This window comes from Leptosomus discolor, chromosome 4, assembly GCF_034619465.1.
Source record: "Leptosomus discolor isolate bLepDis1 chromosome 4, bLepDis1.hap2, whole genome shotgun sequence".
Lineage (NCBI taxonomy): Eukaryota > Metazoa > Chordata > Aves > Leptosomiformes > Leptosomidae > Leptosomus > Leptosomus discolor.
In genome coordinates, this window is record NC_141394.1 from 50,732,274 (window position 1) to 50,751,306 (window position 19,033).

Genomic DNA, 19,033 nt, shown 5'->3' on the forward strand with positions numbered 1-19,033 from the left:
ACTGTTACAGTTTAGCCCATATCCAGGGCTAAATGTAGACATGATCTAACCCCTCTGCTCAAGCAATCTGCTGGAGCAAGTTGTCCAGAACTGTGTCCGGTTGGGTTTTGAGTATCTTCACAGATGGGAGACTCTACAGCCTCTCTGGGCAACCTGTTCCAGAGTTTGACCACTCTCACAGTAAGAAACATCTTGTCTTCAGACTGAATTTCCTGATTTTCAATTTGGGCCCATTGCCCCTTGTTCTGTCAGACGGCATTACTAAGAAAGTCTGTCTCCTTTTTCATTTTCTCCCATCAGGTATCTATACACATTGATAAGAAAGATCCCCCTGTCTTCTCTTATCCAGGTGAAACAGTTCCAGCTCTTTCAGCCTTTCCTCAAGCGAGAGAAGCTCCAGTGCCTTAATCATCTTTGTGGCCCCTTCCTGGACTTGCTCAAGTTTGCATCTTTCTTGTACTAGGGGCCCCAGAACTGGAAGTATTCCAGTTCAACAGGGAATATTGCATTTACTCTGCAAAAAATGATCATAACTCTGAAATTAAATTTGCAATGGCTATCTATGGAGCAAATAAGGTTTCACAGGTAGCAAAATTGTTGCCAGGTAAATAAAGCAAGAAGATATAATGACGGTGTTCTTAGCATAGTAAATGCCAAGAATGAAGGTAGATGGGGAAAACAGGAAGATCGGGGGAAAAAAAAAACAAAACAGGAAAGCCAACATAATCTCAGGGAGAGAACGAGAGAGTAGCTATGATCATCGAACTCTGTGAGATCTGGCCATCACTCAAATTGAGAAATGCTATTTTCTTCCTTTTGTTCTCCTTAGAGAAAGGTATTTGTGACAGAACAACTGTATTTTAATAGTAGTTAATGTTGACTACAGTTTTCACTTATTGACTTAAGGTGATTAGAAGCAGGGTTTAAAGAAACCATACAGTATCTGAGTTTTTCTTAAATATTATTATGACATATTCACAAAAAGACCCATAGACTGCTATAGGACAAATCCTCTTCATGCATGATTAGTAAATTTCACTATGCTTTCCTTGTCAGTCAAAAGAAATAAAACAGTTTTTAGCATCACATTTTTAACTTTTATAATAAAGAGTGAAAAAAAGACAATTAGTTTCTGCCACTGAAAAGATAACATTGAAAAGAAAATCTTTAAGATTAGTAACCAGGCATAAGAGTAACAAAGAAGATAATGAGGCTCATATTAGTGAAAAGTAATGTCAGCTTTACTTGGCAGTAAATAGCAACAACACAGAGTATTATTTACACATAGTAAGTACAACAAAATACCTGTTCAAAAGTTCAATGATATTCACTGTCAGAGCAATTTCATTTACAGCACACTGTGCCTCAGCTTGCTTTTTTTCTATTCATCACCAGTTTGAAGGATACTCAGCAGAAGAATAATATGTGATTCTGCAACAAACTGAGCCTGACTGCTTCCATGTATGTAACTCTGTAAAATAAAAATTAAAAACAATCCACTTTACAACAAAGGAATCCACCGAAAATGCCACAACTGGATATGTGAGAATCAAAATCAAACCTGTTTTGCAGGAAAATACAGATAGCAACAGCTACAGGTGAACAGCACAGTTTATGGATGTTTAGTAAAAAGGAGTGTTGAAAACGGCATCTTTAGGCAAAGCACATACATACAGTGAATGTAATGTTTCATACAGAAGTGCATTACGCTGGACTCTTTCACACTGCTGCTACTGTGGAATAAACAACATGCATTTATTTGCTCATCAGATACAATTTTTGAGAATGGAGGTGATGAAATCAAGGACATGCCCCAGCATGGTTTTGACAAAAGTTAAAACTGAACTTTGTCTTTAAAAAAACCAGCCTATTTTAGTCTTACTCTGAGTGAATTTTCTTCATATAAAGTTTATTCCATCTGTCTCCATGGAGGTACAATTGTGTCCATAAAAAAATCTGAATTCATAAAATGTCTTATTTATACATAATTGTAGTAAATGCAATCATAGATGTTAATGCTAAATGCAAACTTAACATGGTCTACTTTTTTGCCCTGAAAATAATTAGTTAATGGGCTCATTTTGTATGTTTATGATGAAGAAGACAGAGCATATCATTCAGAAGCTGTTAATGTTTATTTGTTAAGTAGCTAAGCTAGCAAAAAAGGAAGCAAAAATTTGAAGGGCTGCAAACATGCACAAAATGAGGGAGATTATCTCTCTTCCTCTATTACATTAATTACAAACATTCATTACAGCTTGTCATACTATTCTATGTAAAATTAAATATATCTATGTTCTCAAAGTATTATTTATATGTATTCTTAAGCACAAATGCAATTTTCACCCCAATTAAATAGGAAAGTGCTCACTCCCATTCAGGTGAAGAAAAATGATACTTCTTGCCCTCGTTATGAATTCAGGGTTTTGCTAGTTTCTTTTTTAACTTACATGTTTTGCTTTAATTCATTTTACTCTGAATAATTCTGCCTGAATAGCATCCTTGACAAGATATGGAATAATTCAGATTTGAAATACTCTGATGCTTCAGCATACAAAAGAATGTCTTCATGCATACCAGCTAAATTCTGGCTGATGTGCTGTTAAAACATGCAGTTCATAAGATATGATAAAAGTTCTTACTCAATGGATGGTTATCTACTGTTTTCAAAGTTCAACTACATTATCCTCATTCAAATAACCAATTCAAAACTAAACCAGGCCAGAACTTAATGTATCTAAAGACTCAACTCAAAGAAGAAATCTTTCTTCTTTAACGAGATAAAAATCACTGCTCTCATAAGAATATCTCATCGCAGTATGATATGACAACAAGCCAATCTGTATTTATTTATTGCAGGGCTTCTTATAAATCTCACTAAGGCTATATGTACACACACACAGATACATATATATTAAAAAAAAAAAAACAACAACAAAGGAAGAAAATAAGAGTATTTCATGTTAGCAAAAAACAATGATGAAGTTAAAATGTTTAATAGACTGTGTATTCTGACTCAGTTGTGACCACAGTCCTGCAAACAGTGACCCTCTGTCACTATTTCTCATGCAGCTAAAGCAATATATATGTAGGCATACGTATACACTAGCAGGATTTGGATTCAAGTGTGCATAACAAATGGTAGACACCTATTTCTTCTTACAATCATAGCACCAAGGTATAGTCTAAAGCTTACAATGATTACAATATATACTGTATTTGTTAACAAAATGTGAACTGAAATTAAAAAATGAGTCTTTCATCAGAAAAGCATAAGAGGGTCTAGTAGTATTATTTAGTTATTAAATACCTATATGCACTTATACGTGATCACTACTGCTCTTTCTCTACACATGCTAAATTGTACAAAAATACACATTGAGAAGTAAAGAAATACACTCGTATGTTGAAGAGACATTATTATCACTGATTAATAAAAGTGGTTATCACATGACTCCTAAGACTATAAATGCCCTCTGTATTTGTAAAATGTTTAGATGAGAGATATAATTTTTATTGACATGCTTTATACTCTTTTAAAGTAAATTATTTTTCTCTTTCTCTTTATGGTAGCAATTTAATTCACCATAACACCATTGAAGGAACAGAATTTAAAGTATGTACATAAAGACATATACATGCAGAGACTATATAGATAAATCATTCCTTCCCTCAAAATAGCTTACTGACATTAAATTGTTTAGCTTTCATCCTAATAGGGAGGAAACGTCTCACCTCCAAAAGAACTTAAATTTTATGCTACTGTTTCTGATGACATAAATCTGACCCACTTAGGTGTTCGTCTTCATCACCAAGCATAGTGACTTTATTTAAAAATGTCACTCAAGTTTGTGAGACTTCCGGTGTCACTTTGGAATATCAAATAACTACAAAGAATGTTGTTAATGAAACAGGTCAGTTTCATAACTACCTAGCTGTCAAATCTGTACATTAATGATGTTTTTAAAAATGCCACCAAATATGCTCTCAACTCTGAAAATTTCAGGCATGATTTTTTATTGGTTATTGACACTTGAAAACTTGACTGAAAAATTCTCTCAGTATAAGGGTGATCAGAGTTCACAACAGGTAAACTCAGTTTGCAGTGCTGCACATGCAGACTGCTTACAATGCAAAAAGTTGAAAGTCCACAAAGAAAACTCTAAAAGCTATAAAAACTAGTTATAGATTGTTAGTTTTTTTAATCATATTCTGACTTTAAAAAACTTAAGTCTTGTCTACCTGAGAAGACAAGTTTTTGTATGTTACAGCAGTGGTATGATGATTTGGTCTAATTTACTAGCAGGATTGGCATCACAATCATACAATGAGGTTATGGCTATTGGAAAAAAATTCTCCATCAAGAATCTCCACCTGCCTGTTCATTAAATTCCCAAAGTAATTAGTTTTATTGCATGATGTAAAGTATCTGTATTTGTCTCAGGATTTTTTCATTTCATATTTTTCCAGGAGGTGTTTGAGACGCTTTCAAGGCACAAAACAAATGACTAGACCAGTCTCTCAAAAGATTAAGTCCTTAAGAAGACAAAATCATGAAAACAAAGATATTCTCATTACCACTATAAATTAGGTGATAGATAAAAGTACTAGCTATTAAGTCTCTATCTGTCTGATACTTAGTATATTATACTAAGGAAAAAACACATGGACTAGATAGTGTTTATTTGCAAATGCTGAAACCTGAACAAAACAAAACCTGCCTAGAAGACCTGAATCAGAGACTGTAATCCGAAAACTATCTGATGAATATGAATTTCTGGCTAAATGTCTCGTAGGGATTAATTTTGTAAGTATATTTCTTTAATTGTGAGTTGCTAAAGGCATAGCCTTGCTTGCAAGGAAGTGGATGTTCTTTGATTTAGTTCTCTATGTGTATATTAAAAAGTTAGTAAAATTGTTACCTTCTGCTCTGTGCCCAGGGAGGGGACAAGAACGGATAAAAACAAAGCTAGTAGCCAGCTTGAACGCAAATAAGAAGCTTCATCTTTATTTGAGAGGGCAAGAGATCTCAGGTTAACTAGAGGGTACGCTAGTTGAAAGCCAGCTAGTTAAAATGTTAAATAAGGCAGATGTTTACTGGCCAGTATTGTCTTTTTTTTTTTTTTTTTTTTTTTTTAAATCATTAATTTTAACTGTTTGCTTCTTTGTTCTATCAGAAATCTGCTTACATAAATTATTTTTTAAAGTAACCTAGCCATAAATCTAACTGTGTGATCAACAGGGTCTTCAAATTGCTTCCCCAATATACTGTTCTCCACTCAAAACAGCAGCATGATGCATCTCCTCTACAGCTTTGGGTCAGTCAGACCGATGGCAGTGAAGAAGTCAGGAACGTGAAAAACTATTCCAGTTATGAAGGATAATCAAAATAATTTGCACTTGATAATATAATGTGAATCACCTGAATTTACGACAGTACCTCATCCCATTTCTAATGAAGAATGGATCTTAATCACTTCAAGAAGGAATTACAGGGTGTGTTTTTTCCACAATGAACTTTCAGACCTACATTCTAAACAACAGACAAAAATCAGAGTAGAAGTTTTCAGAAAACAGAAGACCAGTAGTTAATGTAAAAATGATGGCAAACAGCTTTTCTTGAAGGGAGAATAGTGAGAACTGTGTGACATTTGTCCTTGTGTCTTTCCCTAGTGGCACATGACAACACTGTGAGGCCACTTGAAGCACAGATTATATTTGTATGCATACATATTTATGCAAATGTACCCACACACACCAGTTCTGTACACTGCAACGACCACTGACTCATCAAATTTTGAAATTCATTGCCATCTGTGGCTCATACTTATCTAAAATAGAATACATTTAAGGACAATATTTTTTAAAGGGATTTTGACAAATTAGCTTTTCAACAGTTTGCGAAAAGTTCTCTCCACACATTTTTGTAGTTCCACAGCAGGGTAAAGTTCTTGAAATTATATCCATATAACCAAAATAAAGGATCTGGTCACATGTGAGGTTTCTTTATTTTCATACGTCTTCTTTCCCTTTATAAGAAGGTTGCTGAATGACCTACATGCAAGGCACATATTCTCACGAAATTTTATTTGAGGCTACAAACTATTAAGGGACAGAGAAGTAAGATTTCTGGTCTTGCTATCTTTTCTGCTTTTTGACACTGAAACCATTTAATGTTTGGAAGCTTTGTGAAGTCTGACTGCAAATGCCGTAGGCAATTACTTTAAATAAATTAACGAATAAACTCAGTATTTCTCTTTCATTTTAGAGACACTGAGAGGAAGGATCCACGTAAGATGCAAAGCTAAAGTTCACCAGAAGAAACGCAACCATGGTTTGAGCAGAAGAGCTGTATAGCCACAGAATTCCAGCAGCCACAGAATGGGTGCAACAGCAAATGCCACGCTGGTAGGACTAACAGGTGAACAAAAGCATGAGTGACTGACACTTTGAACCGGGTCCTTTTCCAGCTTTAACATTCTCCTATCTCAGGTCTGATTCCACAGAAGCAATTTGAATTGCTAACTGGGATAATCATGTCCCCGATCAGGCTACTTTCTTTGGCAGTGACAACCAATTGTTCAATGCATGCACATTTCTACAAAGCTGTGTTAAATATTTATCTGCTATTCGTAAACTCATGAAATATTTAGTGTTATTGAACTGCAGATGGTACATATATATAATCCCTCACTAGGATAGTCAAGGATAACAACAACGTAATATATTTTTAAATTTCCCTAAATACAGCATATGTTTGTGATTTCCCTTCAAGAGTGATAGTTGTCATGGTTCAGTAAAATACCTAAGTGCAATCTGTGCTCTTTCCTTCCTTTCTGTTAATGCATTGTAAATAAAACAGAAACAAAGTAATTGGAAATAAGGCCTCTGTGAGTTATATGTTAATTCTTAAGGCAACACAATTAACTTGTGAAGTACCCAAGATCAAAATTGAAACATGATTTCATGTGCTCCAGTAATCTTTCCTAAAATAAATACCATGGTATTTATTTTTTATGAGTACTTGAATGACAGATGCTGGGGTGGAGGTATCGGTTTAAACTGAGTTGGATTTAGTAATCACATACTGTACAAAGCTACTTCTTAGAGTATTATAATTTTGGACAACTAAGAAATAACTTGTCCCAAGTGCACAAGACATGACACACATCTAATAAAGTGTACTGGAAACTAGTCAAAAGCAGATAATTTTGGTAATAATTATATTTCTTAATGATAAGCTAAATTTGGATGGCATGTTGAAGAAACCTCTAGATGGAGGCTATCCCCTGGAGGACAGAGCAGGCCAAATTCAACCTAATATATGTGCAAACAGGTGAAGCAACACACTAGTTAACTGCTCCCAAAAAGAGTTAGTTACTAACTCCATACCAATGGGATAAACACTATTAATTTGTCTTCCTTTACTACATTAACATTCAGAGTGAAATTCATCAGGCAGAGAAACGTTACAGAAGCCCACAGATTACTTAATTATGATTAAACCTTCAGAGTGGCCTATTTCAATTAAAGTCTATCAATTTTGCCAAGAACATATACTAGCTATAAGAATTTTCACTTTTCTCTTAATTTAGAGAGGAAAAAAGAACTCCACAATATTCTTTATCCCATCAGAGTTTTATGTTTTCAAATTAATGTCCAGCAGTAGCATGACTTTCATCAGTATTTAAATGTTTAAAAAGCAAAAGTTCTAAAACATCTGTCACAATGCCATTTATACACCTTACTACCGTAAGTGTGAATTCAGAAAAAAAACATGTTAATGGAGAGCAAATAGTTCATTCAGTAAAGCAAATACTTTGAGACCAAACACCAAGGTATATTAATTTCACATTGCATTGTGTGTTTTCATGATCATATGCGTATTTCTCCAGACAAGTTTTTTTTTTTTATGTTAACTATGTAACATGCCAAAGCAGCACCCCACCGAGCAAGATTAAGAATAAAATCTTATGGAGCTCAAAACCCCCTAGCTTTCAGATTCTTGACTTTTTACACCTGTTTAAATATTACGTTTTCTAAAGAACAGCATAGTTCTACACAGCTTCCCTTGAAGCAATGCTCTCCAAATGTGCTTATTCAATTACTACATAGCAGTATCTCTTCAGTTCACACAGGCAGATCAGAGTTTTGACTTAATTAAAAAGGCAGTAGGGGACTTCATATGAGGTTATTAGCCTGGGCCGGTCTGTGAAAATCTGAAAATAGAAACCTAATGTAATTCCCCATTTTCTTTCCATCATAGAAGATACTATTATCTACTGGGGATAGTACATGTACAGTAGCCTGTTTTCCCAGTAGCAGCCAGCCCTCAAAAGCCCTTCTCATGACCACTGATGTGAAAAAATGCAAGATGATGCTGTTTTGGGCCCAAGTTGTTCACATGTGTGAGAACGGCTACCAACTTAGAACACCTGTTACTGTGTGGACACAGCCTGCCAAAATAATTTTAAACCTTTTTTTTAGATGGGGGATGTAATGTGGGTATGAGTTATTTAAAAGAACTTAAACAGCACTGAAACAGAGTAATTTATATATACCTCATATATTATTACATATGAAGTAACATCTCAAAAACTAAAGAAATACAAAATGTCTTGACTACAGTCCATTTCCTAAACACCTCAGAAACCTCTAACTATTCTAATCACATACTAATTTCCAACAGTTAGGATAATGTGCAAGTGTTTAATAGGGCAATTTCTTTTATTGTAGATATTCTTTTATAGTAGATACCCAGTTATAAAAGGGCATATCTGCAAATTATGCTTAACTGCTTCAAAATTTAATGTAGTATTAAACATAAAATAAATCTAAACCCACTTACTGCTAACAGAAATCCTGAATTAATGAATTTGTGTTTCTGGCAAAATGAAGACCATATATGACTATAGTAAGAAATATGCAACAGTAGTTTTTTCAGGGATCTTCATTTTATCTAACAATGAAACAGCAACATTTTACTTTAGCACTAACCTACTTGAAATAAACACTTTCTTTTAGACAGTTATTAGCTCTATGAACATCTCCAACTCAAATGTAAGCCAACAGAATGCCATTCTAGTGAAAATTTCATTTTTATTATATTCCTTGCAAGGAATTGCTCTAAGCAATGTCTCTACATGAAATCAAATCCAGCTCAGTCACAGGCCAACAAGACTAGGACTAAGAAAACAGCTAAGGTACACACACGACCACACATAAAATGGTAAGGAATAGATAGAATTACTAGAGGTGGTGACTATACACTTTCAGTGATTTTGCTCAGATTACACTCAAGTGCTTCACTGTAAAAAGCAGTAGGATAATCTAGAAAATCAACACTGAACCCCACAAATAAAACTCCATGTATTTACACCTGTCTCAGCATCCGTGGTGTAACACTTAGTGAGGTATTCGGACTCCCACTTAAATAAACATGACCATAAAACGTATCAGCCACTTTTGGTGGGACAGTTTAATAGCTATGGATAAATTTTACCCTATTTAAGAAATATTTTATGTTGATTTTTTTTTAAATTTATATAATACAGGTACACGCAACAACGTTACAGTCTCAATTAACCTGTGTATTAATTCAATGTGAGTTACATATTTCATGAAATCACTGCTGCATTCACCATTGCCCCAAACCAAAACAGAGTCCAGAGACAGAAGCCAGTTTTCACAGAAATGGCTGGCTGAAACAGGCTGTGCTGGCTGCCTTCCACAAAGTCCATCTGGCACCGAGCACAGAATATGGGTTCCCAGCCCTAGAGCAGAAGTTGAGAAATGCTGCCTACTTTTGCAGACTAGCTGGCTGGAAAGGGCAGTTGGTGTAATTTAAAATAGTACAGAAATCCTAGTTTATGCTGATGCTTTGGTTGTCCCTAGGCAGCTTTTATACCTATACTGCATTATTTAGGGTGTCTAGAAGTGCTATGAAAGAAATTACCTGGACTACTGCATTCAGCTCTGGGGCCTCCAGTGTAAGAAAGGCATGGACCTGCTCAAGCAGCTCCAGAGGAGGACCGGGAAGATGATCAGGGGACTGGAGCACCTCCCCTGTGAGGACAGGCTGAGAGAGCTGGGGTTGTTGAGCCTGGAGAAGACAAAGCTCTGTGGAGACCTTATTGCAGCCTTCCAATACTTAAAGGGGGCCTACAGGAAAGGTGCGGAGGGACTCTTGATCAGAGAGGGTAGCGAGAGGATGAGAGGTAACGATTTCCAACCTAAAGAGGGCAGATTAAGATTAGACATTAGGAAGAAGTTCTTCACTGTGAGCATGGTGAGACACTGGCACAGGTTGCCCAGAGCAGCTGTGGCTGCCCCCTCCCTGGCAGTGTTCAAGGCCAGGTTGGATGGGGCTTTGAGCAACCTGGTCTGGTGGAAGGTGTCCCTGCCCATGGCAGGGGGGTTGGAACTAGATGGTCTTTAAGGTCCCTTCCAACCCAAACCATTCTGTGATTCTATGAATTAGTTAGTAGAGGTGACCTCACAAATCCAGAAACTGTGAACACTTTGTTCAGTTATACAGAGGCTTTGATACAACCAGCTGAATAAGGGAGGGGACTGCTCACACATTACTAAATAAGAAGATGACAAAAGATACCTTTGGGTAGTATTTATGAACCCAGATATGTTTTTAATTTCTTACTTGGGACCTACAATATTTTGTGGTTTTAGATTTCAAAGTGTTCTTTCAATTAGTTTCTAAGCTGTGAGGCAAAAAAGGTCGTTTGACCTGAATGTCAAAGTGCTGAAAGCAGAAGTAGAGAGAGAGGCTTTACTATGACACTACCTCCAAAACAGTCTTTGCTGAATTCAAACAGCTGTGAAAAACACAAACAAAAAAGTTTACTTTTTTTTTTTACTTTTTACTTTTACAGAAGCAAGAGGAGGTGTAAATCCCAAATTGCCCCAAACCCACAATCCAATTATCAACTATAATGGAATGTGAGAATAATCCTGTGTTTGATGTAGTTACCTACACAAGTAAATCAGACACTGCCCTTAATTCAGCCACACAGTGTTCGGAGATATAATAAGTTATTTCAACTACAGGTTTTGCAGATGACCACTAACTGCAAGTTCCATAGTAGATTAAGTCATCTTTTTTTATTTGGAATAGCAGAGAAACTTGTCGAGTACAGGGGAAATATTTGTATATTCAGAATGCTGCTTTCTAAATGCTAACTAGGAAGGTGAGACATACTAGGCAGGCATGACCAGGTATGCAAAACTGAGCATGAAAAATTAGTCTACATGATTGAGGAGTTAAGATACATGCCAGAGAGGAAAACCATGCTAGTCATTTTTGCCAAAGTCATTTTTAGTACCATCTGAAGCACAGCCTGTACATCAATTCATAAACCTTAACACTTGCTTTAGAAAGAGGTATTTGAGCAAACACAGTATAAACTAACAGATTCGTGAATTTATAAGTTTATTTCTTGAGTACAACTGTGGGTCTCTTGATCCCCTTTCAAATTACACTTTTTAGTAACCATTGGATTATTCTTGAGAGGAATACTGACAGTTAATTGAGAAAACAGGAATAACACAAGGGAATGCAGTTACAGCTGCCATTAAGGGACAACAGTCGTATTTGTAGTAATGTATTTGCTTTCAGCTATTTGTATTTTAGGATATTTTTTTTTTGTAACAAAAAGAAAATTATACTTGTGTGAAAAACGTATATACTTCAAATACTCTGAAATTTTATAACCAATTTTTTACGTCAAGTCATATAGCACATAGTCACATATATACGTGTATGTCCTGGGATTTTATATCCTCTGGGATCTTGTCATTATGTGACAGTGAACCAGAACAAAACCTTAAAAACAAATTTTCTTTATTATAAACAATTTTATGTACCGGACTATGCAAGTACATAAAGTATCAACATTTAAGTCAGTAAAAACGGGGAAGTATATTTTCAGTATTTTCAGTATTTTGTTCAGATTTAGGTGTAACTTATCATCTGATATTGCTGTAATAAGGTATCATTTCAATGATCTAAAGCTCTAAATGCTGACATTTAAAGTTCATTACATACTATCACTCCACAGCATTATACATTAACGTTACTCTTGGGAAAAAGAGAATATCTCATTCAATTTTTAAGAAAACAGAATTCAGGCTAGCACACATTACTTAAGCGAAACTTATTTACACTGCTTAATTCTTCTTTTTTCACACACTCCCCCCTCCTTTTTTTTTCTTAATTGAATCTCTCTTCTCATTCTTCTACAAGCTAACTTAGTAACTTCCATTATGAATGAAAAACTTAAAAATCTACACACGAATTTTCTCAATAGAAAAGAGGTACATGCTTGTTATCTTCTTCCCAGTAACCATCTCTGTCATTTGGTCTTTGTTTCTGATAATTAACACTCAGGATTACAAAGAAGCAGTCCTTTGGAGAAGGGGACTAAGGAAAAGGACAGGCCTAACATATGCCCAGAGAAGTTGTGGATGTCCCGTCCCTGGCAGTGTTCAAGAACAGGTTGGATGGGGCTTTGAGCAACCTGGTCTAGTGGAACATGTTCCTACGATGGCAGGGGGGTTGGAACTAGGCAATCCTTAAGGTCCCTTCTAACCCAAACCATTCTATGATTCTATGAACATGATTCAACAAAAAATTCAAAATGTAACTAAACGCATAGAAACGTGGGTCAAAAACAATTAAAACCCAAGTTTTTGCTGTATTGTTTTTAACCTTCATATCAATATTCTAGAGTAAGCCTATTTTTTCAGAACTGTACAGCTGAGTTATTAAAAAAAAAATTGTTCTGTGTTGCCCAGAGGAATTTTTTGCATGGTATATTAGGTCTAGTTAGCACACTGGAAGAAGTACTGCTCACATGACATAGAAACTGAGAAAAATTAAGCCTTTACCAGGACGAACTGAGAATAAAGGAATCACTCCATGTTTAGAATATAAAATTTCAAAGTAGACACATTTGACAAATAGGAATTTATTTCACAATAACAAATGCTTTGAATCCATGATTTATGAAGGCAGCTGTGGAAGTCACTCATTTAAATTCATTGTTTAATGCACTGGAAGATGCTTCCTAATTATTAGAATGTAAGAGTGAGAACATTTTTTTCAATGGATGTGCTATACCATTAAATATCTTGTACTTTAGGAGCTATCAAATTTCTGATGATGTATTTTATAAGGTTCTGTTTAAGATGGCAGGCATTGACTTAATATACCATAAAAGCCAGTAGCTAAAAATTTTATGTTATGACACAAAACCTCAGACCTATTTGCTGTGCTATCCTTAGCAAGTATTCCAGCTTGCAATGAATACAAATCAAATACTGCTGTCAGCAATACAAGTTGCATTTCAAGTTCCTTCCATCAGCTGTCTCCAAAAAAACCATCCAAAATAGTCAAGAACTGAAAAGTTTCAGAACTGCAAAAAACAGCACAAGTCTTACAGACATTCAGAATGATCATTACATTCAAGCTTATATACAAGTATTTAAAATGCTAGTAATAAAAATTAATACACAGAAGAGGAAAAATCAAAAGAACATTGAATGCCCATGTATTTGGAACAAGGAAACCTGGGAATTATATGAGGTCAAATTTCTCTTAAGATGTAATAAGTGCTTGTTCATGTGAGAGACTCGTACTACAGCATGCAAGGAAGTTAAAGGAATATTACAAGTACTGAATTGTGAAATTGCAGTACGTTTTCTGCTCGGAAAGGAGAGAATAAGCTTAGTGATATCCTACAAATACCAGAAGTTGGAGTTGTTCAAAATAAGAAACTTGTACTTTCGTGACCCATTTAGTGTTTTGAAATAAAACAATAAACAGGCCACCATGGACAAATCAGCCTTTAGGTCAAAGGCAAAGGCCATACAATGAATTTCATTAACAAAGCGGACTGAAGTACAAAGCAGATATCTGAAAGAGCACATGCAGTACCTCACGATCAATGATTCTCCTTTCTTTGCCATAAGGAACAAAGAAGAAATAATTTTCCTTTAGTAGATCACAGCTTTGCAGAAATGAGGGCAGTTTGCAAATCAGTGTTATTAATTCGGGCAAAGTTGTTGAAGAGCAAAAACCCTAGATGCTTCACTTTTTAGAACAGCATGTTACTTTATGCAGAAAAAGGCACAATACTGATGTCAACAGCAAAACAGCATTCGTATGTTCAATGTGAAACCACTATGATGCCTGAAAGGGGTAGATGAGAACATACTAAGAAGAAAAGTGAAAGAGAAAGATCAATATCTTGTCTGAGAAACTCACCGTGAATAGGCAAAAAAGACAGGATGAGGCTAAATAAACAAAAAAAAAATCCAGAAGCTAAACTGCTCACATGAATTTCTGAAAAGCTGATACACTATGAAGGAGATGACAATAAGTGAGTAAATCCAAGGAGATGTTAAGTTTTTGAGGGATCTTAAGGTTTAAACTTGGGAGGGGGGAAAAAAAAAAAAGAAAGAGAGGCATGGATTAGAATGGAAATAACTCTGTAAGAAACCATACAAAGAAGAATCACGCTACATGATACTAGTTAAGCAGGTGAAAGAGTATCACAGTGAAATATAAACATAAATGAAATACAAAATAGAGCACACAAAAAACTATTCTCCCAATTAAAGCAAGGACAGAAATGTTCCAGGTCTGAAAAATGTCCTCAGGCTGAATGGCAGTGAAAAGATGCTTTAAGCCTGCGCAGCCTAGATATCTGGAGAAAACTGATATGCCTGCCAAGACCAGCAGTAAGTGAAAAGAATTTTAAAATTATATTCTTTTGATGCTTTGTATTTACTGCTTTATGTTGAAGGTGGTTCTGAAAAGAATTTATAAAACAATAAAACCAGAAATATTAATTGAATAGTAAGAATAAAAAACCCAAGTAGGCCAAAGATATTGTAGGAAGCCTCAGGATCATAAAAACAAAACCAACCCAAAAAACACTATACAAGAATTAAAACATTCCTTGTACCTCACTAGGGGCATTTCATTTGGTGACACTTAGCAACGGTCAAAATAGGATTTCTATATACTGTATTGAACCATGGCATTACATTGAATAGCCTGTTGCAAAGCTGCCAATAAAAGTTGCAGACAGGAAAATATCAGAGTGATCTGCTGTTCAGGAAGGCGGAAAACAAAGTTAGTACTGTTACCTTACCTGTGAAATGCTCTAACATAGATGGAAAAGGAAAGCCTGGGAGGCTTTAAGAGACAACAATTTTCTCAGCAATTGCAGGTATGCATATAGTGTATGGGTTACCTCATCGTATAAGAAAATGCAAGAATAGATCAATAGTTTTCATGTATAAGAAAGAAAAATTTTACACCTTAAGACAAAAATAACCACTAAAGCAAAAAAAAAAAAAAAAAGTAAAGAGCTGAAGACTGTAGATGAAGGGAAAAACTGAACAAGTTAAGGACTGTATGTTGTCTAGTGAATTAATGTATTTTTAAGTAATGTATTTGTAATTGCTCAAAGAAAAATTAACATGCAAGATCAAAGATCTGTAAGGACTGTCAGACACAGCCGTGTTCAAGAAGATTTTTAAAAATGTTCTAGTTATGAATCATCATGTCATTTTTCAGGTGGCTTAAGCAGTTACAAATTTAGCATTCAGATACTTAAATGCATCACAGTACGAGATGACTGAATGTTTTGAGAACATTCAGAAACTTCATCAACATTGAGGTCATTAAATACTATTTTCCTCTTTTCTTGGCATCCAGAAAGTTCCAAACTTCTAGACTTCTAAAACAGCTACATTACAGTTGAACCATAGCTTAATTTTTCTGTTAAAAGTGTACTTTCTCCCAAATATTTGTTCCAAGTCAGAAACTTTTGTACTCTATTATGGTGCCCCTAGCAGCTAACTGAATATTAATAACAAAAAATATCTAGTATTGGAACATATATTGCATATATGGTGAACCTAAGACAAAGTTTCCTAGCAAAGTGGCAGAAAAGAGCACGGATGCCTGGGCTTACAAAATTAGCATTAAGTAAGGATGCAAAACACACCCTTCACATATGTGATGGCAAAGAATTGCTGGTTATTCATTGAGTTCCTCAAGTTTAGTCCCATTGTACATAATGTTGGATATTGTATGTAAATACACAGCATTTTAAAAATAGTTTTCATTGATACTTTTGTCACAACAAAATTTTAAGACAGCACGTCAAATCCAATTAAAATTTAAGACTTTAACAACACATATGGTATCCTCTTAATAATTTCAGGGTACTTGCAGCCCACCGAAACTAAGCAAAAACTCCAAGTTTGCATTTTAGATGCGTGCTGGAGAGAAATTTATTCCTTAGTCAAGCCTGAATCAGTGTCTGACAGGCAGAACACTGCCTCAACCTGCTGTACTTCTCTGAATTTAATTCACTAATTTACTGCTGACTATGACAAGTTCTGGTGTGGTCTTTCTGGTTTTCTCTAAATGAATTACAAAAAACCTCCAGTCCACAGTTCCAAGAAACCTCAGTGGTTTTGTCAGTTTTCAAAACTCATCTACACAGGCAGGTTTGTCTTTAATTTAACATGAACATGTAATCTGAAGACTGTTTCTCCACATACCCCACCACTTTAGTACAAAGGCTTGTTCCCAGTGTTGGAGGAACAGTTCTTGACTTTGTACAACTTTTTGCCCCTTTCACCTCTCTGGATTTTCAAGATTCCTTTCAGTTCTTATAGACTAAATTAGGCAATCCTTTTAACACAACAGGTGATTTCTCAAAGCACCATTTATTTAAAAAAAAAAAAAAGTTTTTGCCACACACCTATCTCCTTAGTTTATACATGGTATGAACCTCTGGTTACAAAACCTCACAGTGACTTTGACCTAAGCAGATTTCCAGTCCCATGATATTTGTAGAAGAGCACAGAGGTTTCTCTTCTGTACCTAAAATAATTTGGGTGAATTGCTGATGCAAAAGAAGTCAATAAGCACTTTGCTATTGATTTCAACAGAGCCAATAATTCATTCTGATGGTTTATTGGTAACAGAATTTCAGAACATCAATATTTAGAAAGATATATAGTATACAATAAGCCACATAATTGCATAAAACAAACTATAAAGTAAAACTATTTACTCTATATTAAAGAATTTCAATCTAACATTTATTTCTATGTAATATTTAGCTGCAGAAGACTAAACTGGCTGCCACAAGAAAAAAGCAAGCCGTCAATATAAAAGAAACGGTTCTGCAAAATAACCTCAGAAAAGAGATTCAGCAGGTAAACTGTCATATGCACATTTTGGGGGGTTAGAAATACCTCTCTCCCAAGCTCCTTCTAAACTGAACTGGAGAGTGAGTTATTTAGTTAACCAAAATACCGCTATCACTAAGTGCTTGAACACGAAAAAACATCTAGGGGACACTTCATGACCTGCTCACAGTAATGCTCCACATCCAGCCTAGCATCCCCTGCTTAGCATTTGAAGTTTCTCTAGGGCAAGCTCTCTTCTCTGCCCCTTATCAGAATACACTTTTTTTTTTTTTTCATCAGGAGGCAACTACTCCTTGCTTACTCCAAAAGGCAACCAACAGATGAAGCAATGTCTTTCTCAAGAAGGAACTGTGTTGGCTAGAAGCCACCTGTACCTAATGTACGTATGTGCTCACTCTTCTCAAAGATTAGGAAGGGAAGAGGATTTGGTCACATATCAAGATGAGAACAGACAGTCACAGTCCTCCAAGTACTACCTCTACTACATCTCAATTTCTCTTAGTAGATGGTAAGTTTCTCCCAATTCAATCTAAGCATCTTTTACATGTGCCCAAACTCCTTCAAGTAATAGGGAATGCAGCATCTGCACTGATAAAGTACTCTAAAATGTAAGTTATTTTCAACACTAGGAAATACATTTTTCTCTCTCTGCCTAAGCAGTTTAAAAGCCCTCTACTAGTGAACATCTTTTCTGGTTTTAAGTATCTGTCTCTAGTGACCCATATTCTCTCAAAAGCTAATCTGAACAGCTGGCATGCATTGTGACTGCATATATTAGCAGGACTATGTACTGCTCCCTACCAGTCCACGTCCCATTTTCCCTTTCTCTTTAAATCTGGCTAACTTCAAAGGATGTGAATTAGTATATACACCACATGAATGATGACAGTATTCCAGTGTGACACAAAAAGAGCTCTAGCATGACCGTACAGGAGACTCTTCAATCTTGCAATGTAACAATAAAAATCCACTAGTTTCTTTTTAACAACCAACTACTAAAAATCTTTATTCTGCAACAATACTTCCAGCATTTTCATATCTCTTGAAGGACACACACTTGAAGCATTTGTATCAAATTTTATTCCATTATTTTATTGAATGCTGTGGACAAAAGAAGAATAACTTTGTACTGGATAGTCGTCTTTTCAAGTACTCAAAGACAGATGCTGTCAATGACACTACAGTTTAATGTTTATGTTGAGGTTATGATCTAGAATAGTCTCTTTAAATCTCTCCCTGAGACACTGCCTCCCAAGACACACTCCTGGTTTTCAGGCAGACTCCTTGAAACTACCATCTTGAAGGCTTTTTAATAGCTATAAATTTGCACAGTAGCTTTTTGAAAGCTGTAAACTTTTAACATGTGTGATAACCCGCAGCAGAGTTCCACAGCTGTGTAATGTAGCAACACTTCATTTGAAAATGTCATCTTCGAATTTAACTTGAATAAATTGAAAATTATTCCCTTCACACTTCTATGTCAGTCATTATTTAATGCTCCTCAGTCAAATCAGCCTGTTATCCTGCCTTTTACAGAAACACTTCCATACTTCAGCTCACCCTGTGTCATCTCCTGAGCTTTTTCCAGAATGTGTTCAAGCTGTACATGAAACACAGAATTTATAGCATTGAAAGTGTTTTTCTCTCCCAATAATTCTAAACATTGTTTGCTCTTTTGTCTACTGAATTCAGAGGTTGTTTTAATTATGCTGTTCTAACAAAAAGACCTTACTACTTCTTGTGGCTTAACCCCATCTGGCAACTAAACACCACGCAGCCA

At 35.5% G+C, this 19,033-nt stretch overlaps 1 protein-coding gene across 1 annotated transcript in view; it reads right to left on the reverse strand.

Moving 5' to 3' along the window:
- Window positions 1-19,033, reverse strand: part of TUSC3 (tumor suppressor candidate 3) — a 76,567-nt gene that overhangs the window by 16,280 nt on the left and 41,254 nt on the right. The window contains exon 6 of the mRNA XM_086464814.1: window positions 1,408-1,471. Coding sequence (XP_086320940.1) covers window positions 1,408-1,471 — 64 coding nt within the window. The remainder of the gene's footprint in view (window positions 1-1,407; window positions 1,472-19,033) is intronic.